General features: G+C 36.5%; 1 protein-coding gene across 12 annotated transcripts in view; it reads left to right on the top strand.

The window, feature by feature from the left end:
- The window catches only part of DLGAP1 (DLG associated protein 1), a 416,642-nt gene that overhangs the window by 269,798 nt on the left and 123,937 nt on the right, over nucleotides 1-22,907 (top strand). For 10 of the 12 annotated variants that reach the window (XM_083823954.1, XM_083823958.1, XM_083823965.1 and 7 more), the window contains 2 exons: nucleotides 5,510-6,535; nucleotides 20,072-20,286. In XM_083823954.1, the coding sequence (XP_083680080.1) occupies nucleotides 5,582-6,535; nucleotides 20,072-20,286 (1,169 nt within the window). In that variant the 5' untranslated portion in view covers nucleotides 5,510-5,581. Of the gene's footprint in view, nucleotides 1-5,509; nucleotides 6,536-6,580; nucleotides 7,539-14,467; nucleotides 15,085-20,071; nucleotides 20,287-22,907 lie in introns of those variants that run through there. The other 2 variants (XM_083823956.1, XM_083823957.1) reach the window with 2 other exon arrangements.

Here is a 22,907-nt window from a genome sequence, read left to right as displayed (position 1 = left end):
AGACATTCTCTTGAGAGTTTTACCCAAGGCACAGTATCTTTCATATTACATGCCAAAATGGATTAGGAAAATAATGTGAAACCTCATTTTCTTCTGAACACCTTTAATAAAATATGTGGATAGATGCTTTTTAGAGTATGTATCCTTTTATTGATGTCTAAATTTTCATTACTGTGATGAAACGTAACAGAAAGGCCATACAGAATGGCTGCAAAATATCAAGACCTTTGGGATAAAGTGATACGCTGTAAATTGAGGAGCATGTGAAAGTTTGATTCTCAGCATAAACATACATTCCTGGTGTTTGTAAAAGTCTGAGAAGGAGGGAAAGGAATTTCCCAGGGAACATCCCATAGTGTGTGAGTAAATAAATAAGCAAATGCTGAGAATCTATGTTGTTTGATATGGAAATGAGAATCTTTCTTTGTTTGCCATAGTGCATAAGATGGGAGCATGACTACAAATAGTACTGCTAAAATGCATATTTTATGTCTTCTCACTTCAAAAACACTGTGATCTAAGATATGAGTCCCAATATGGTCCAAATGTGTGTTTCAATTTGTGCACGTGATTACATGCCTTCCTCAGTCAGAGCCATACATATAGGACATTACATGTTTATATTGCCTTCCTACTGTGCATCAGCCCTTTGCCTTCTGAACCTGGCACGCCTGGCACAAAGCTGAGGATTCAGAAGTGTCATCTAACTCACTGAAAGGTATCTTAGAACTGCATCCACAGAACAAAAAATATCCAACATCTCTCACTCCTTAGCTTCTGAACAAGCACGTATATTAGGCTTAAGCTGCTATGGTCCTGATGGTGTTTAATTAGGACTTCTCTGTTGGCATGTTGCACATAATATAGTTACATTGCCCACCTTCTGTATATTGTTATATCTCATTTTTTTTTCTAATTAAGCTACACACACTGACATACATATCATTGTCATTCTGTCAATTGTCTTAGTAGTTATTGACCTTATACTTTACATTGTGTCATATTTTCCATATTTCAGTTTGCATTGCTCTGAATCTTGAACTGCTACAACATACTCAGATTTTTGAAATAAAATTATCAGTGTTGACTCTTCATATTGACCCTATAAAAGAAATTTCTAATTATGAAGGTTTATAAGTCACTAATGACCATGTACCATTTTTGATTATAGTAGTCATTTTGAGTTATTAATTATCCATTTAGTGCTACCTGCTACATTCTCCAGTTTTATTTGCTTACTTTCTATAAACCTATGTATGCATGTTTTTAGTGAAATCATTTGCTACCTCACTGCTTTTCACAGCTTTCCGTGACAATGTAAGAAATGTAATTCTTCAGTCTTGTGACATAAAATTGGAGGGGCTATATAACATATCAGCAAGTCCTTTATTAGAGAAAATTTTTCACATATATCTAAAGGACAGAATATGTTTCTTGAAGGCATGTTGTATGAATAAATTTGGAACACACAAGTAAGCAATACAGATTAGTTAAATAAAATTTGTGAAAGTTTATGTACTTTATGCATTCAGGTTTTGTTATTTTGTATGCATTTTCACTTTAATTTTTGAATTAGAATTAATTATACATTGTTCTGTCCACTAAGTGATTCCAACAAATTGTTGTGCATTAGGGACACCATATTAGCAGCAAGGATGAATACATTTGTATCCTTCTTACCTGGGGCATCCTCAAGAAAACAAAAGCAAACATAATGTGAATGCTGAAAGTAATAAGCATTCTTCAACCTCACAATCCTGTATCTATTTAACATCTCATTTACTCCATGCCATCAAGTGTTTTTGGTCTGTTGTCCATAGAATTGCTATTTCCAGTGTTTATTAGTATGCAATATGTTCATCAATTATCTTCCCTTATTTCATGAGTAATTAAATGTTCCTAGTTTGGCCAAAAAATAATAATACAATAAAAGTCTAAATTTGCTTCCTTTCAGCTATTCATGACATGATCAGATAGCCCTGTCTCTAGCTGTTAATTGCACTAAACATTCATTGATAGGTTCAGCCAACACAATTATAGAAAACGATGCATTCTTTTTGAAAAATACTGATGGAACTGGATGAGACAGTAAAGTTTATTTATTCTAGAAATGTTTGAACATATTAACATATTAAAGTGGGGCTGAGGTGTGAGTATGATTTAGGTACTGTTATTTTTATTTTTTTCCGTGAAGGATTACCCACTACATACTTAAGAGAAACACCACTCATTCCTTCACTGCAGAGCACATCATATTTGTTCTTTCTGTACTTCAAGGTGCACCTTGGGACATTCTTGTTTGTTTTTAATTTGTTCCACTTTCAGTACTGTAATAGCAGTAATGTAACTGAAGTAAAACAAGGCTACAATCTAGTTAATTCTCCTGGTCTTTTATCACAATTAGCACATGGTAAATTCAGGGTCTATCCCTCAATAAAGGTTTTCCATGTGGTTGCAGCAGAAAAACTCTCATAATACATACACCAGTATAAGAGTTGGGAATAAATGGTTTTTACTCTGAATTACAATGCATATCTTCTGTGTTTTTCCCTGCGTTTTTTCCTCTCACTCCTTTTGGGTAAGTCATCCTATCTATTTTCTGCTTTTTTCTCCAGCACTTCCTCATGGAAGATTCATTGACAGTTCAAATTCAAAATTGGTGTAGAACTAAATGTTATCTTTTCTCTTAAACATTTCCACCATCCTACATGCCATGCAAGCTCATATAGCAGTGTTTAGCCAAGTTTGTTATATATACCTCCACAATTTACGGAAAACCCATCCTTTTTTCTCTATAGCAGGTAAATGTCACTTTTCATAAGCTTTTTCACTTTTTAAGACTTCTTGCCCATTCTCCTTAGCATCCATATTGCCAGTCCACCCAAAACACCTCTTGTAACATTGCTGCTCTCATCAGTCAAACCATACCCACAGCTTTTAAACTCATTTTGCCTTCAAGATGTTCCAAGCTGTTCTGTCCCAGCCTATAAATCAGGTTGTTTCTTGTGTTTTCTCAGCTCAGCCATTCTGCTTCATCAATATATTAAGACAACATATTCTTATTTTTTCAATTACATTCTCTGTACCTGTCATGACTTCACTACTCTGTAAATTATTGATCCTTTGGTAGGCCTTGTCTATCTATGCTAGTTTTCCACAGCATAAAAAAATGAAAAATTCATAGCCGTACAGATAACAAAAAAACGAAAATATATCACTGGTTCTGGGGATGACCCACTTAACTGTACTTCTGCATCTTTCTCATGTCTTTGGGGCAAGTTTTTACTATTTTTATCTTATATGGCACACTCATCTATTGTTAGCCTTAAGATAATCAAGATTAATCATCTTGAGGGCTGTTTCATGATTGTTAGTGGAATGAAATAAAAATTAATTGCCTGAAGCCTTGCTCTCACAAACATGCAAGTATGGTAGATATCTATTCACAGATAACAGAGATTGGAGGATTTTGATTTGGTCTTTATATCATTTGGTGGTATTGTTCTTGAGTGGATATTCTTGGTCAAGCCACATTGAGCAAGAATAAATCATCAATGACCATCATAAGATCATCATAAGATCATCATCAATGATTCAAGTAATGGATTTACTACTACATCCTTTTGGATGTTCTCTGTTACACAGTCTAATAGATTGCATTTTTAAAGGAGTTGGTAGGGATATACGAACTCTTTAGAACTGGCAGATTTTACACTACAGTACTGTCACTACAGTATAATTGACAAGGCCAGCTCTCTGAATACACTGTTTTTCTTCTTTTAAAAGTGCCTCAGACCATGGCTCCTTAGTCCTCTTCAAGTAAGCCAGTGAACTCATGCATTTGGAGTATTTCAAGTGCCTTTTGTGGTATTTTGAAAACTGGTTTTAGAATTCAGGGTCTTCTGAGAATGAACATTTTCTGCATTTCAGGAATTCAGTGAGGGGGAGTGAAATGAAGGACATCCACTCTAACTTTGAAATATATTGAAAAAGCTTACCACAGATTCAGGAGAAAATACGAAATATGTTCTGATGAAATGTAAAGTAGGTTTTCCAGACTGACATCAAATTAAGCTATTTTAGAAAACTTAATTGTTGCCAATTTGCCAGTAGGTACAATGTCTACAACCTGTTAAAACACGAACTGTATCTGAGAGAACACTGAAAAAACAAAGGGGAAAGCTTCTTGCAATGCATGTCTATTCATACTCCAGGAAAGATCTTAAGGCTGACATTTCTGGTAGTATGACTTGATTAGCCATTCTGGAAGGGAATAAAGTATCTGAGTGACTCTCATTCCAGTTGTGTGTAGTACAACAGGGCATACTCTAAAGTCTCCCGTCTGCTCACCAGGAGCTGAGGTAGTACCACAAGAATGCTTTAGCACTTCTGAAACCCTGTAATTTATGCATTAATAGCTCAGAGATTGCAGTAACAGTTGTGTCCAGCCTTTTGCTGGTGGTTGAGCTGAAATGAGGCTATCTGGCTTCAAACCATGCGTTTAGTATATCACATGTGATGAAGATTTTCTTTTTCAACTAGCTGTAATCAATAGTCTATAACATTGCAAGTAACTTCAGGGCCAAATAACTGCAAGTGGATATTAGGTGTTGAAATCCCTTACACTGTTAAAGCAATGTACGAGTGTTATCTATACCAATTTCCTTGATGGCGGAGGGAGAAGGGATACCTAAACACTGCTTAGTACTCTGAAAAATTATGGAAAATAAAGTCAAGACAAGCATTATAAGAGGAGGATTTATTTATTTATTTATTTATTTATTTATTTATTTATTACATTTAGGGGTAAGCAAACATTAGATAAAACCCCAAATTAATCCAATATTGAACAGCTGGTCTGGCTTCATTTTGATAGCGAAATGTATTGTTGTTTTATTATTAATTTGAAAAGAGCTTACAGAAATCATGTTTTGGTACTGTCTCAAGATACAGTCCAGGTAGGCAACACAGATAAAGTAAAACGGCATTTGAATCATGAACAGATATGCACTGAAGGCAGAGAAAATTTTCCTGTAATTGCACCATGCCTTGTATTTGGCCTAAAGTAACCCCAAAATACTCCATTAGGGATGTAATCTCTTTTAATGCATTTATTTGGTCATGAAAACATGCAGACGATCAATTAAGGGCTCCTAGAAGGCCCTTGTCCATGAATGTTTTCAGGACTGAGGTTTTAGAGTACAGACAGTGATACTTATCTTGCTGTGTATTAGCAAGCAATGGTATCAGCAATGGTATCAATACTATTCAGTATCAGAAAACGTTCCTGCATCTGTGTTCTAGCTGTTGAAAACAAAATCTTTTTGCTTGTATGTTATTTAGGCATCCCGCATCACTATTGGCATGGGAAAGATTAAGTGAGAAAAAGAATTGGAGAAGGTTTATTCCAATTATTTTTGTAATAAGAAAGAATGAATGCTAAAAGTGCATGTTGTTTTCTCTCATCGCTTGAATATCTCATGCCTTCTGCTGTATTTCATTTTTTTAGGCCTTTCTCTGAGATCTGCCCGTTGCATAGCCATACGTATTAGATGACTTTGGGACTTGCTTTGCATCAACGATGAAGGGATTATCTAGCAGCCGTAGTCATCATCATGGGGTTACCTGTGACCCTCCGTGTGACAGTCTGCCACATCACCCGGACAGGAAGCCATATTTGTTAAACCCAGTGGACCCTCATCCTGCAGACCACCCTTACTACACTCAAAGGAACTCTTTTCAGGCAGAGTGCATGGTGCCCTACAACGATCAGATTGCCAGCAGCACATTTCCTCGGAGACATTACAACTCCCACCACGAACTGAAGGACGAGTGTGCTCTGGTTCCCCACGGAACTGCCAACAAGACTAATCGCATTCCTGCCAACCTTTTGGACCAGTTTGAGCGGCAGCTGCCCCTGAACCGGGATGGCTACCATACTCTGCAGTACAAGCGGACTGCCATGGAGCACCGCAGTGACAGCCCAGGGAGGATCCGGCACCTGGTTCATTCTGTCCAAAAGCTCTTTACCAAGTCCCATTCACTGGAGGGACCATCCAAGGGGAGCGTCAATGGGAGTAAAGCGAGCCCAGAGGAGTCACAGACGATGAGGTATGGGAAGCGCAGCAAGAGTAAAGAAAGGCGATCAGAAGGTAAGCCCAGATCCAATGCATCAGGATGGTGGAGTTCAGATGACAACTTGGACAATGATGTTTGCATTTATCATGGTCCCAGTGGGGTCATGACCATGGGAAGATGTCCTGATCGTTCTTCTTCCCAATACTTTATGGAAGCCTATAACACTATTAGTGAACATACTGTGAAGTCATCCAGAAGCAATAATGATGTCAAATGCTCTACCTGTGCAAACCTGCCTGTGAATTTGGACTCCCAGTTAATGAAGAAAAGCTCTTGGTCCTCTACATTAACCGTGAGCAGAGCCCGTGAAGTTTACCAGAAAGCATCAGTTAACATGGACCAGACAGTGGTGAAGGCAGAGACGTGTCAACAGGAACGGTCATGTCAGTACCTCCAGGTACAGTGTGGAGAACTGATTGCTGTTAACTGTGCTCTGCCATGTCACAGGTGTTTGTGGGGGATGGAGGTTTGCTCTGATATTTCATCTTTCCTGATAGATTTCTAATCACCAAGCAAGGGGTAATGCAGCTGAAATTAAAAATAAATCTGTTTTTTTTTTCTGATTTCAATTTCTTTTTTCTTTTTCTTTTTTCTCTTTTTTCTTTTTTCTTTTTTTCTTTTTTCTTTCTTTGTCAGCATTCAGTATTTCAAAGTAACAGTTCATGTTGGAACAGGCTTCATTTTTTCATGTGGGAAAAATAAGACCTTTTTGTGTACTTCTTGAATTTATAAGGCAGTCACAGTAGGGGTATAGAGAATGTGATGTTGTAGTGCTTGTAGTTAGCATTACAATGTCAATTAAATGAATGTTACCAGGATACAAATTCTTTGATTTCTGTAATTTCAGGATTTGCCTTCATTTACTGCTTATTTTATTATGAAAGCTTTTGAGACCCTTTTGAGAAACTTTGAGGTACCTTAATACTTTCTCCAGCTGGAAAACAATCTATTTTCCTTTTTGTCATAGCATATAAATTCTCATAAAATACTTATTGTAAAGTGTCCAGATTTGTTTATCTGGCTATTCCTCTTTCTCATGGCTTTGAGTCAAAAATATAAAAGCAAAAGGTTGAAATTATTGCTTGTTCTGATTATACATTTTAGGAGTACATCACCTACTCCCTCACAAGCTGTTTGCAGTTAATACAGCGTCACTATTTTTCACCAGTATTGTATCTTTAAATGTCAAGAATCAGATGTCTGCTCTTGGAGCTATCATACTGCCGGTGAATGTTTGTGGCAGGAACATGGATCAGAAAATATTAAAACAGTTTCATTCTTAGGAGAGCTGTGGATAGCTTTTATGCACTTTAAACGGAGCACTTATGGCACATCTAAGTGTATGTGTAAGATGGAACAACGTTGCACAGAGAAGAGAGAAGACCATGAGGAAAAAAGAGGTTTGCTAAGACAATTTGGTTTCATTTTAATGTAGTGGGACTCTTGTCTATTTGTATAGAAACTGTAAGGACTTTTCTCATATGGGTGCTTTAACGATACAGTCAGCTTTCACATTCTGTTGTTTAAGTCAGTACGCAGAAAAAGCGTAGGACTGAGGCATACACATTTAAAAATTGATCTTAAAAGGTATTATTGAATGATATTCAAAATAATTCTGAATGCCATCGTCTGGGATTCTAAGCTTTACATGTAAAGAAGTGGATCGGTGTATTTTCTATTAATTGCTGGGAGAGTGGGGTGTGAGGACAGGGGGGTAATATGAGTGCTAACAGTATGTTTACAGCTGTGCATACGGACTGGGGAGGGACAGAGGTTTCAGAATAGCCTAAGGTTACAACCTTTTCAGATTTGTTGTATTAAGTCTCTTTTGTCTGAATTCTGTGAGGGACAAGAAATTGTTCCTTTAGAGTCAATTGTTGTGATTACTTTGGACCTTGAGATTTCTTTTGTTGATGTTTTTGTTTACTCTTTCTTCGATCTTCCTCTCAGGCTTTGATAAAATAGCTGACAACTCAGTATGTGACCAGATGGCTAGAAAAGAGCAAAAAAACTGTGCCAGCATCAGCTTTAAACGAACACCTCCATAGGGAGTTTTAGACAATGTTTAACTGATGGGAATAGACCCTTGAAGTGGAATTAGAGGGCATTATCTGTGTCTGTATGAAAATATGTCCAACAATTGTCAAGGGCAGGAATTAAAATAACTAATTTCTCACTGTGTTTCTCATACTGTTTATGTTCTCACTCGTAGTTTTGTTTTAGTTTTCCATTTCATTTCATTTCATTTCATTCCATTTCATTTCAATTTCATTTCATTTCATTTCATTTTTTCTAATTGTATGCTTGCTTGTAAAAGTCAGAGAAATGTAACTGGATTGAAATTGTTTAAAAAAAAATAAAATTTGAATCGGGTTTCAGTTAACATTGGAAACAATACTCATACAGAACAGGGTATATTTAAGGGAGCAGGTCAGTATTATTATTCTCTCCTGGCAGTTTAAAAAGATATCACATGGGCATAGATAGTAAAAAGTGAGTCTGTATTGCTGAATGCATCCCATTGCCTTCTTCTTCATTGCATCACTCATCTTTTTATTCTACAAGCCCTCTAGGGCTTGGACTTTGTTTCCTTTTGTGTTTCCCCAGTGCCCAGCACAATGGGGTCTGGAACATAATTGAGGCCTTTTGGCTGTCCTGCCAGATGAATGTGTGTTAACAACAGCAGAGTATCACTCTGTCAGCGGGCTGTAGCAGTATTCAGAATATCTGTTGTTTTCTTGGTGACCTTCTAATCATTGTACCAAAGGGCTGGTGTCCTACATTGTTAAAACAATTAGAAATGCACTAAATGAGATAAAAGCTATTTAGCTGCAAATTCATGACAGTACTGGACAACTCTGATAATGACAACAATTAATACAATGCTTCTTTGTTGCTTTATTTAACTCATTAAATGTTAAATAGATGCTCTTATCAACTCGCTTGTAATTTAAGTCGTTGTTTATAGCCCAGGACATAAACTCCCTGATCCTTGAAAGAAGTAACTGTTTTGCTCACGAAAACTGTTCTTGTGGTAGTATCTGGATACAACAAATGAGTGATGTTTTTTCCAACTTGGGGTACAAAAACATTTTCTTTGTCCTGGTAGCTGTGAGTCTATCGGAGATCACAGAAAAATAGAGTTCATATTTGCTTGTAACAGCTTTTACCACTGAAGTATCTGGATGAATTCTCAGTGTAAAGACATGGAAATAACAAACAATTATCTCACTTAGTGTGATATTTTCCACATAACCATTCTGTGAAAGGAGCTGGCAGTAGTTCACGTTACAGATGGGCTTATTTCTCATAACTTGGAATTTGGACTGAGTGCAGTGTCCTCCCGCATCGCACAGTCTTTCCTTAACCCGGGAGGCTCTGCTTCCAGCCCAGGTGCTAAGGTGCGGTGTCCAGCCTTTGAGTTCAAGGGCAGAGAGGAATCAGGAAGGCTTGGCTCCACTCTGTGCTTCTCTTATCTCAGAAAGGGTTATTGGTTCCTTAAAGACAGTGAAGTAAACCTTTTCCTCTCAGCGGCATTTCAGGGATGGAGTTCTTTTTCTCTCTTCTCTCCATTTCTCCTTTCAAAAATAAGGATCTGGACAGTAGAAAGATAAAGTCCTTTATTGAGCTGTTTCTTAGTTCAAGAAAAATATTTCTGTTTGATCCAGATTTGCAATCGGACTAATGTGAAGGAAATTGAGACGGACCTGTGGTTTTCTTAAAATTCTTCTTCAAAATGGTTTCCCTGCCTTGAGAGAATAATCTATAAAGCAGTGGATGGCTTCCACTTCTGTGGTAGCTTCACCTTTGGAATAATTAAATAAGCAAAAGTATAGAACATGAAATATAAGCAGACACCTTTTTCTGAAAACAATAGGGCCTAAATACACTGGTAGATATTTCTGACACTTTTGTTTCACTATGAATTCATGATTGTTGAAGTTAATAGAGTATCAAATACACTGCATAGTTTGTCTCTAATTATAATTTTGCTCTTCATTATTCCCTGTAATTACTATTCCTGTAGTCCTTAGTCCATTTGTTAAGAGATGGAGAAGAATACAAAAGATGACATTTTTTGTATTATTCCTCTTTTCTTCTAATGTGGGTCAGTCATATGTTTTCTTCTGACCCAATTTGATGAGACTGAAGTCAGTTGTGTCAGATATTCAGGGCTGAGGAAGGAAGTTTACTCCGGAAAGCTGAAGTGAAGTAGGTGGGGACGACTGTGCAGTCATCTGAGCTCTGCATTTGCATCAATAACCCTTTGGTGGGAGAATATGGGAAATACTATAAAAACTGTAAGCCAAGTTTCAGGGTGTGATAAGCATTTCCTGGTTTTTCAGAGACTGGATCTGGTGGCGAACAACTCCGGTTGGTACAGCGCTCATTTTCCTATGGGAAGGTTGTCTTTAACGTGCAGTGTGTCCTGTAGTGTTAAGAAACTGATATAGTTAAAGTGACTTGCTTTCCAGTCTTGGCACAAGGCACTTCCATAGTTTCTTAGGATATACTGCTCATTCCCAGCATCTTTCTGTTGTCTGTGTCCATGGGTGGCCAGATACAGGGTATGGCCTCATCCCAAATCAGGATGCTAATAAGGATCAGGATCTCTCATGTGATTTGTTAATGCGGCATGTTAATTGCAGTGTGTTTGTCTTTATGTCACAGAAATTTCTTAGGTCTGTTATATTGGGCTTAACTGGGCAAGTTGATCTGCATTTTTTGCTGTTCTCTACTTTTTCTTTACTTGTGTTGTCTGTGTTTCTGTCACAACTACCATATTCAAATTAATCTTTCAATATATCCTTGCATATATATGGACGTTGCGTTTTAATGTCCACCAATACTGATGAATATTTTCATACATCTGAAGACCTGCCTTTTTCTCCCATATTCTGATATAAACTAAAAATAGATGAAGCATGTATAATTACCCCTGTGATTTGCCAGTCAGATCTACTAGGTATTATCAAGTCTAAGTTTCGAAGTATTTCACTCAACTCATATGATGCATATTTCTCAGTAAGGCTAGTGAAACCATTTAAACAAGCAGTTTTGAAATAAGATGTCAAATGTTATAACATTTTCTGGGTGTATTCCAGGTAACAGAATAATCATGTAAATATTTATAAATTGTTAAATGTTCATGATTTCTTAATAAACTAGTAAATAGCCACATTAAAACTGAAAAAATACCATTCATGTACAGCTAATTTATTTCCGTTTTAAAAGTGCTGAGGGATGGTTAACATGAATAATGAATAAAGTTATGCAATTTGGGGACTATTGGAATTATAAATAGAGCAAAACCAACTTTATATATATATATATTTTTTAAATATATATATACATAAATAAAAATAATTCTGATAAGCCTACGTATTGGTTATTTAGCCTACCTACAAACCTTCTACCTACAAGATACTGGGAGAAAACCTTAGCAGAATATTTCAGTATAGCCATCTTCTTCATCCTCTCAGTCCTTTAATTTACTTTTCTAAAAAAATTGTCAGCTGAAAGAATGATGAGAATGATATTGCTACATATTTCACCTTAACAACTGCGATGTTCTCATTCAGTTAATTAAAACCTGAACTGACCTTTGGCATCTGAGTAATGTAGAAATGGAGGCCACCTAAATACTAAGTGAGTTGTTCTATGGCAATGTCAGTACTTCACATTTAGCTGCAATTTTATCTGCTCATGCTCCTTAAGTTGGCATTTTTCTATCCATTGGTTTTAACACCATTCTGTAACTTCTTAATATTGAAAATACTGGCACTGATACTATTTTTTCTAAATTAACTTGAAGAATTACTTTTGGTTCATTCTGTTAACATCCCTATGTTCTCACAGTGCATTCATTAATGAACATAATTCTGTCCGCTGAATCTCTTTTTCATGTTGCTAGCATACAGAATAGAGGATTTAGCAACATACTTGTGCAACACTATGTTACATAAACTGTTATTGTAAGAAACATTTGTGAAAGTTATGGATGCACTTAAGCCAGCAGTTGTTATCTACTACAGTTCCTTTTGGTATAAACATGGTTAAGACTTGATTCAGACCTGGAGTTGAGCCTTTCTGTAATCTTAAATATCTGGAGTGTTCTAATCTGATTATTTTCATTAAGTTCACTGGGAAATAAATAAATAAATAAATAAATAAATAAATAAATACATGAAACTCTGCCAAAATCTTCAAAACAAATTCAGTCCAGCAAATAAGATCATTTCAATCTGTATCAGAGTTCAAAATCCCTAACATTTCTTATGGAGACTTGCACAGTAAGTGGGAAAAAAAGCTCTGAGCGGTGATATGCCTTCCTTATTCAGTGCGAAATAACAAGGAATATTTTTCCTACATCCAGCTGTTGATTTTTTTGTTTGTTTGTTTCAAGAACGGAATCTGTAGCACAGATCTTGAGTGGGGAATACCACCGTGACAGAAGAGTGGTTTGAGCTGGGGGCAGCTGGCAATGGTCTCTGCTCAGCTCTGCAAAGTCTCCTGCACTGTGCTTGTTGCGCAGCTAAGCTTCTGTCTAGTAACGAATTAAACATGAACATGAATCTGTTGTACATGGTTTCTCCTTTCATCTGCTTACCCTGAGTTTGTGCAATGGACTGTCTTGTTTGGGTAGAAGGTGAAGAGATTACGTGACTTCTGATAAATAAATATTTCTCTTACCAAAGGCTAGGCTATGTGCCATAAAGTTAGATAAGACACTGTGCCAGCTTTGATAGGCCAAGGCTTCCAGAGACCTTAAATTGTCTCAGATTTTTTCATGCAAATAAATTTCTGACTGATTTTGCTTTACTGACATAAACCCAGCCTGCTGATAGTTTGTTAGAAAATCTAGATTTCCTGTACTCTAACAATTCAGTTTCTAGTAGAAAAGAGTCGAGACCGTGACCTTGATTAGCCACTGAGATGCTAGAGCAAAGGTGACACTTTGGGGTTACTGAGACATACTATTACGTTCTGAAACCAGTAAAATTTCCTTAGAGCTGAATAAAGACTTCTTACACAGATACATTTCACTGTTGTAATCCAAAATAAAGCATTGTGGACATCTCAGTGAAGTCTGGCCATTGTATACTAAAATATGACTGAAGCTAATAGCCAGCTGGAGATAGTAGGTTAACTGCATTACTTACAGTCATTGCCTGTGAGAGTGCGACATTTGCAAAGCATCAGAGATTATCCAGTTATAGTCAGCCAACAGAAACAGCATCAGGGCTGTTTCCCTCAAAATACACTCTCCACCACATCTGTTTCTCTTCCAAGGATTTCAGATTCAGCTACATGTTCTCCATCCACGAGCCATTTTCCTGCCAGCTTGACAGCACGCTTGTAGTTATATGCAGTGAAAGAAAGGTAAAATGACATCTCCTTTAACAGCATTGGCTTTTGATGCTAGCTAGTCACTGTATGCAGGAGCTGAAGTGAGTGGGGAGAGTGCTGATTCACCCCAAGGAAGTTATCTAGCAGTGAAAGAACATTTTTCCATTGCCAGTCATTGGAAGTGTCCTTTCAAGGACTGGTATTCACATTAGCAGTTGTACTGTAGGTTCTCATTGTCCTTCCTGGGTGAGGAGTGATATCTCATTTCAGCCAGCTGAAACTGAAAGCTTTAAGGGTTTAGAGAAAGATGAGGACTAATGTTTGCCCCCTACCACAGAAACAATAACATACATGAGTACCAACGAAGTAGTTTTAATCTGGGGTCCTGGCCTTGACTGAGGCTCCACGATCTTCAGTTGTTTTGTTTAGCTAATAGAGGTGACAGCTGTTTGTCGTCCTTTCTGCAGAATATGTTTGGGAGTGGCAAAGTTGCAAGGCCCTTGGCTGTAATCATTGTGTCCAAGTGGCCCTCTTCACTCTCGGTTGGACTTCTATGTGTAAAACAGCAGGAGAAAATTGATTTTTTAGTCAAGTCAGGACTACCTGTGGAGGAGACACAAATTCCTCTCCACAAGACAGACTGAATCAGATTCACAATTTAGTGGTCAAGGCACCTTTTAATGAATGAAAATGATAAACTGTAGCAGTACTTGAAGAAGTTTGTCTCTTGACTTACCCCATGAGTACTCCTACTGCCTTTTCAAACTACCATTACGGGAAGGAAGATTACAGTTCTTCACACTGCTCATTCAGGTTTGATGCAAGTTGCAGGCACTCAGGATTGAGGCAGTAATGTTCTATCTCAGGCAGGTTCTTTGTCCTGGCTATTAATACTCTTCATGTAAAACAATATGAAGATAAGTCAGCTAAATTAATTGAATTTATAATAGAACCTGACTGCTGAAATTGTACAAGCTAAAGCAAGAGTTACTGCAGATATTGAACTTGTTAAGTTTGTCCTAAATGGAAGCAGTGTTCTTGTCTGCCTTTTTGAAAACTCTTGAAGCTTGCTAAACATATATTGTTCGAGGCTTGCAAGGTCGCCTTGTTTTTTTGTGTACTTCATTGATTCTTAACACATGCATGTTGATAGACTGAAATGCTGCTTATCTTTGTTGGCCTGATTAATTCAATATTCATGAGTGCTAGGAATAGGCTTAGTAAGTGGAAGATAGCAATTGAAACTTCCTTAACAACACACAGAAGAGGCATAATAACGGCTAAGAAAACCAAATTGCATGGGTTTGAAAATCTGCACTGAGCAGTCATTAAGCATTGTTCTTCAGTTGTGTGATTTCATTTCATTAAGTATTTGCATACTAATAGAAAGCTAAAGTTACAAGTCTATTGCTGTGAGCAATGGTTAGCCACTCCCTTCCAGTCCTTGTGTTTACTTCTATAGTCATCCACATTGCTTTGGCAAAGCACAGGGAGAAGCTTTTATGCTTTCAGCTGCAATAAACCAAATCAAACTAGAGATCAATAATGAACTTAATTTGCTATAGAGACAGTCTGTTTGCTATTTCATCCAATAAGGTAAGTTAAGAACAATTCTGGGCAAAAGGAAGGAAACTAGAGATATTAGATATTCTAATTTTTGTTAGAGCTTGAATTAAAAAAAAAATAATAATGTTTTCTTTACCTTTGTCCTTACATGCTAGGTTTATTTCACATGCCACTAAGCGTGAGCTGCTGAAATGAATGTTTGGAAACTGTGGGTCTAGTATACCTGTTTGCTTAGTTTCTTTATTCAAGATCCTAGATTATCTGTTAGAAAAATCCTGTTCCTTCGTATATATTAAAAATAAACTTAAAAAATAAAAATAAAGAAAATTGACCACTCAATTCAGCCTGGCTAACAGCAGCATAAACACTTCCAGAGGGCCATAAGTTTAGTTAAACATCAGGATAGGTGACCAATACACTAAATGAAGCTGAATCCAGGTAAGATGTTGGCTGGTGGCAGTGTTATCTATATAGTCTGTTCTGTTTAGAAAAACATCTTATATCTACCATTTAATCAGAAGAAAGAAAATATAGTCAAACTTAGTTTTCATACTTGTAACAAACATTTTATTTCCAGGTATATGTTGAAGAACTGAAGTCATAAATTCAGTAAGTTGCCTGGCTCAAAGGCCATTGCTGAATGTTTTGTATGTATTTCAAGTAATAATGATTTTCTGTTTCAGTGGGCTTTTATGTATGATTAAAGTACATTCTTGATTTTTAGGTGTGTAAAGAAAATTGTATATGATCTTAAAGACTAGAATTAAATGTTTCCAGGATCTCTATTACTTCAGTACTGTGAATAATAATAGTCCTATTTTAATAAAAACAATGATGTTCATTGTTAGATCTGAGTTTAGTTCTTCCCCCTCTTTCATGAGAGTAGAAACAATCATACGAGTCATGTATCTGCTTGATATTCTGATAGTGAAAAAATGAAATTGCCAAGGTAATTGGATAACATGATTTTCTTAAAAGCATGAAACAGCTTTATCTCAGGTATATCAATCTTAATGCCATTAATCCTCCAAGGCAGTTGTTATTGTGCATATGCACTTGCATGCAGCATAGTATGTGACCTTGCAAGTTATAATGTTGGACATTCAAGTGAAGTTCAATAGTTCAAAGTGGGAAAATTTGGGCAGACTTCCTAACTGAAAAAAAAAATAAAAAAGTTTCATATAGATACTTCTCTCAGCATTTTCCAGATCAACAGAACGAAATATGCTACAGTATGTTCAGTATCACATGTATAGAAAAAGAATGCAGGAAATAATGTGACCAATTTTATTTTCCTAATTTGTATTCTAGGTAGGGTTTTATATTTTTCTTCTTTCCCATGATACAAACACTTCTGTTGTACAGTAAATTGGATTGTGTGGTATAAGCAGCTACAGCCATTTATATTAGCCACCAAAGAAAGCAACTCTGAAAATCAGGTCACTTCTTTTAGCAAGTATTGCTTGAGGTATTTGTATTTAGACACAGAAGTATAAAAATGTTGGCATTATTTTATGTTTATATTTTCTAAACAGTAAAATAGTTATAATAATAGGAAATGTTGAGCTTAAGTGTTGTTTGTCTTACTCAAGTAATAAACAGACAGTGCTCTGAGATCCTTTCATAAAAAGCATTATAACTGTTAATAGCCAAAGCAAAAATCTACTTAAATTAAAAAGAAAATTAAAAATGAAAAAGAAATTAAAGCATTTCTTTACCTCACTAGTGCTCTCAAGCAGTTACACTGTCTTACTGCTTTCTCCTACTCCATCTTCTGAAATCAGGGTTTCCAACTCCTATGAAACTGAAATAAAATAGAGGGGAATTGGACCCCTGTTGTTCTTTTAAATACTGAAACCTTAATGGAAGAAAAGAAAAAAAAAAGTGCCTTAAACATCTACATATCTGCAATAAAGCTGGTCAAACTGTTTAAACAAAATAGTAGATATCCCCACCTTTGTAGTCAAATATCTGTTACACTCTTCTACTGAAGTTTTGCCTAGGCAGGTAAGATAGTTTGTACAAACACTCTGACTTTCTCAATGTGTAAACTGAAATTTTATAAATCTGGGTTGATTTTTTAGGCTGTTCTCTTTTTTAGGCTGTTCTCTAACTCTGGGTGTTTTTCCTAACTACAGGCATCCTTTCCTCTTGGCCCATATAGGGTTTATCCTTAAAACTGTAATTTGGTAATGGGACTTGGGTTGTATTTGTATAATTTTCTTTACTTTTGCACATGCAAGTAGTTTTTGGTACACAAAACATCCTCTGGGTTTGTGGCAGTGGCTGAGACTGCTTTGTCCCTGCTCTCTCTGTGAACAGCTCAGCTTTTCTTTCTGCAACTAGAGTGTTTAAAAGGCCAAAGAGCTACTAAAAAGATAGTGTGCTGTTATTCATAAATTGCCCTACTTCCCAGAGCCAGCAGCGCTCAAACTGGAGACTTCATCCTTATCATCTCATGCAATTTGTGCAGCTAGAGCTTTCAGAGCTCATCACAGTACATTCCTATCTATCTGCAGTGTTTGCATGTGTAAATAGGAAGTTTAGTGGCAAATCCATTGCAACCAGCTTTCAAAACTTGGTCTGTTATATCGTTTTTGAGAAGCATTGGGATGAAAAGTATTGTACTTTTCTATGGGATTACTGACTACAGAACTCAGGAATTTTAGAGTTATGGTGCCCAAAGCAGCTATATCTCATCTGTAGAGCAGCTACAAACTACAGTACTAAATTTAACTGTATGTCTATAATTTAATAAAGCTACAAGTGTTCAGCTTGCCTGTATTACGGGTGCTCTGTGACTATAGTAACTTTTAACTCCTCTGACTTTTGCTCAGTTGGAGACACAAACCCTAATGTTATACCAACATATTTTATTTAGTGCATTAAAGACTAATTCACTAATTTATTTTAATGAGAAAAATCACAGATCTTTGACTAAAGCATAATGAATAAAATATTAAACAGATTAAAGTACAGGTCCTGTGAGAAGTCACAGATTCTCTACATACTCTTAGCTATTAAATATCTGCCTGAAAAGTGATTGGAAAGCATTTAATCAAAATGTCAGCAAAGCTTGGTTTTACAAATCCTCTGTTAACTTTTTTCTTGTACAAGTCATTTGAAAAGTCAAGGTTGACAAGCAGGAGCTGCAGGTTCCTAAGTGTAGATGATGGGTGTTAACGAGTAAAGATTGTATTTTCTCTGGTTGCTGATGCTGTGGCCCTAGAAGCAATGTAAGCATCAAACCTGGAAAAAAGCTTATTGTATGTCTGTCATAAGTGCGCTGGAGGAGGAATGTAAGATGCTCCCGTATGTCAAAAATCAAAACCAAATCCACTAGAAAGTATTATATTCATTTGCACATTGAGATGGTATACACACCCAAAAAGGATGTCATCAGCTTTCCAGACTAGCGATCTAGGCATAAACTTAAAAGTCACAGAATTGAAACGTTGCATATGTTCTTTATTTGAAATTGAGATTTATCAGAACTATATATTCAACCCTTTTCCTCCAGTGGGTTCTGTAAATGCTTTGTACTCTTAGTTTGTAATACTCTAGTACTTAGAGTCTTCCCCTTTACTAGAAGAAGGTTATTGCAAGTGCTTTTAAGTATAGTTATTCAATTACTTCCTACCAATACAAATTTCTGCATGCCATTGTTCAATTAAAAAAAAAAGAAAGAAAAAAGGACTTTGAAATATATTGCTTCCTTAAGGTGCTTATATTCTTGAATTAAGTTAAGATTTTCTAAACAGGATGGCATGTGAATAGTTGGCTGAAGTTGATGAAGCAACGGACGCACAAGATACTCACCAGAAGTTAAATATTGTTGAAGAACAAACTTTTCATAGAAAAGAGACGTTTTGTGATTATCCTGGTAGATGTTAGCATTTATAAGATGTGGGACAAATTTTAGTAACCCAGATTTGAGACTCTATGTTTAATCAGAAAAGTAGCAAACAAGTGGAAATGCGTAACTACTTTTATTTACATCTAACATTAAATATGCTTAACTAAAAAGTGCTTTTGCAGCTATAAAATAGTAAGGGATCTGCAAAATAACTTTAGGACAGCTATTTCAAGAACCTTGCTCCACTTCATGTTGTTTCTGCTGTTACAGAAGAAGAGCAGGTGTTGGTTTACGATGGTCAGAAGCCCCAAGAGCAAGGCAAGGGAGAGGATGAGTGGGCAAGGTAACTGTGCTCTTGGACTGTCCCTTGCCATGTCCTAAAATCTTGTGAACGCACATTCTTGGTGTTCCAGATTTCCATTGCAAAGAATGGACAGCACTTGCTTCAGATCAAGAGAAATAATGAACATTAAGAATAAGAAGAAAAAAAAAGGAATAGAGTTGTATGACTCAGATACACAGACAGACATAATTCAAAAGGAGGATCCCTGCAAGCTGATGAGAATCCGGTTGCACTAATTATGCTATAGAAGCAACATTATTATAATTTTGCAGTTGCAAACATACTTTTGTGATTCTTAGTACATAGCCATACCAACTTGAAGTGTATCTTTAACCAAAATCATTCTGGTGGATGCAGATTCACACGTAGCCGTGCATACTCCATCTGAAAAGACTGTGATTTAGAGATTCATATTTTATCTTGCCTTGCCATGTGTATTCGATACATTGAGCTAAACCAAGATTACTCTGTAATCTGTCTGGGAATCCTTTGAATGAAAATGGTAGTCACCAAAGAAAAACAGATTTATCCAGCTCAGTGTTAGGCCTATCTGAGGCTCCTGTGTTAGCGAGTTTTCTGGAAACTTCTCAGATAACCGTTGGAAAATAACAGACCTCCAGAGGCATTTGTGACTATACAAGGAGAGAAGGGGGGCCTCCTCTGAAAACCACAATGCACAGTCAAATGGTACTGAGGATGGGCCCCTGCCCATGAGAATTTTTGTTATGTCTCTGTGGTAGCTTAGCACTGTCAAATCTTGATGTGCAATTACACCAGGGAGAAGTGTACTAATAAGGGAACTGTGTTTATAACTGCAGGTTCCTCAAGATGAATGGTCTGGATACACTCCACGAGGGAAAGATGATGAGATTCCCTGCCGACGAATGCGTAGTGGCAGTTACATCAAAGCCATGGGGGATGATGACAGTGGAGATTCAGACACAAGTCCGAAGCCATCTCCAAAGATTGCTGCACGGAGAGAGAGCTATCTTAAGGCCACACAGCCATCCCTTACAGAGCTCACCACCCTCAAGTAAGTCAGTCTTCTACATCATATATAGCTCTCCATTGAGACATACATTTTCTTCTCCTGTTTCTTTCTGTCCTTCACTCGTAGGCACCAGTTAAGGAAAATATTTTAACAAGTGTCTGGTCATACCTACTTTTGGTATGAACTTTTATGAATAATGGTAGATTTTTACCGTGTATTTCAATGTTATTTCAAAAAGGGGGTCTACTACCTGTCCTTTGAATTTGCAAAGTATTTCAGCCTGTTAGAATTAAGTGAAAGTGTTCAGGTGTGTACAATAGGTCTGTTCTTTGAATACTTTTCTGAACTGTAACTTAGGCCTGCAGAAGCTTTATATATATATATATACATATATATATATACGCAACATGAATAGCACATGTGAAATTAGCCCTAAGCTAGTCTTTGCAACTCATCAGAGAGCATCTGACATTTAATTAAAAAGAACAAAGACTGTCTGAAAACAGACAAATCTGTGGTTTCCATTTTGAAGTTCACTTAGAATCACACTATTTTGTGGAGAAATACAACTAAAACTGAAAATTCTTAAATTGTTTATGAAAGCTTTAGTCAACAGAAATGATGAATTTATGTTTTTATGTCATTTTTTATTTCACTGAATCCTTTCAAAAGAGACCAAATTCTCTTGAAAATTGTACAAATTGATAGTTTGGGTATTAGTGTTTTCTTTTAAATGATTCTAAAATAGAGAGCTTTCCTAAAGCAATAAAATAAATAATATCCATAAAAGAAAATAGTGTGGATTTAAATCAACAATTGTTTCTGTCTGTCTTCTGCAAAAATTTATAGTGAATCATAGTTCACCGAACCAAAAATAACTTAATTTTAGTACAACATGCCTAAGGCTGTAGCTTTAAAATGGAAATAAAAAGAGATGTATCTCTTCTAGTATCTGTGATTAGAGACAAAAGACTGCTGCATTTTCCTCATTAATTTCTTCCCCTTCCTTGTCCTCCTCTACCCCATTTTTTTCCCAGAGATCTTATCTGAGAAATAGATTGCAGAGGAAGGTGTTTGATCTTTGTTAAGAATGTCATACTCTTGACATCAGTGATTAATAGACCAGAAGACCAGAACATACTTATTCCAGCTCCCCATAGCAGCCTGCCTGACTGTCTCAGGGGAAGCCAGGAATTGTGTCTGCTCTGTCTCTCCATTAATGTCCAGGGAGAAAGCAGTCTTATTGTCTGTGGGGATTTTCATGAACTTGCTGGAGGTTGCTCAAGGTTCATGACTACTCTCATCATCCAGCAGACTTTATCATACCCTCTCCTCAGCCAAAACTCCTCTGCAATTAGGTATAACAATCTAGGTATAGCATCCTAGGAAGGTGAATATAAACATTAGGTGCAAGCACAAACTCCACATAGCCATGCTTTGTGCACGGACACACCATGAGGAATGAAGCTTATCCATTCTGAGACTTAAGAAAAATACATTCTGTGGTCCCACATTATATAAGTACAGTGAAGTACAGTGAATCACAGTGATTTGCTCTTGGTCATTTCTGTTCTCTCTAGATAGGAGATTTGCAAATTAATATGGAATTATTCAAAAGTCTTGCATGTCACTGTTCACCCACAAAGGATGTTAGTTAGATCAGAGGGCCTAGGCAGCAGAAGCTTTTGGGTTTAGCTTTGAAATCACTGTATTTCAGCAAAGTTCTGTTATGAATCCTTCATTTCACATACGTCCTTTAATCCATTCCTGTTCGAGAAAGCTTTTAGGAATGTGCTTTATTTTAAGCTGCACATGATAAAATTCATGTAAGTTTAGGAGCTATGCAGAAGTGCACTGTAAATCTGTGGGTAGAAGAAACAGGAGGAAAATGGTAATAAACAAAAAAAGAGGACAAAATATAAAGTGACTTTAATTTTCCAATGACTTTTCAATATAAATCGGCATGAAGTAGAATTATTTCTTTTAGTCTAGACTGATACATTATTGAAATATTTCTTGCTGGGAAACCTTTCCCCTTTTACAGACCAATTGCATAATATATAATTATGCATGGCTTTTATTCCTTTCTGATGAACTTGATTTTTATTTATTTATTTGTTTCTTTATTTTTATTTGAGAAGTAGCCAAGAGCTCACTCTGGGAAATGAAGTTTGTTAAGCGAGGTCTTTTTTGCAGACTTCACACCTTCCTAGTAGTACAACTTGACCTTGACCTACAGAGGTTTGCTTATTCATTCCAGGGCTGCGCTGATTACTCTGAGAGTTGTGATAGAATTTTACTAGCTTGTCAGCCAGAGACTAAATTAGGGCCACTAACTCACTGAATATAGGCCATCAAGCAATTGTGTAATGTGTGATAACAAGTTATTTCCTTGACTTACTGTTGACTTGAGTTCATTTAGCACCTGATTAAAAGCTTAATGGAAATGAGCCAAAAGCCACTCTATTCAGCAGACAGCCTTTTATTGACACTAGTGGACCTCCTATCTGACCTGCAGAACATTATTAACAGCTTAAAGCTGAGTGGTATTCACTTTTTTCATTAAGTTTCTTCTGTCAGCATAGAAGAACGTGCCTTGTGAAATCAGTGTTCCTACAGTGATAGTTGTCAAGGATCTTTTGCATTTCTTTCTGCTACTCTCT

This window comes from Anser anser, assembly GCF_964211835.1.
Source record: "Anser anser genome assembly, chromosome: 2".
Lineage (NCBI taxonomy): Eukaryota > Metazoa > Chordata > Aves > Anseriformes > Anatidae > Anser > Anser anser.
Note: the sequence above shows the minus strand (reverse complement) of the source record. Positions and strands in the feature narration are given on the sequence as shown.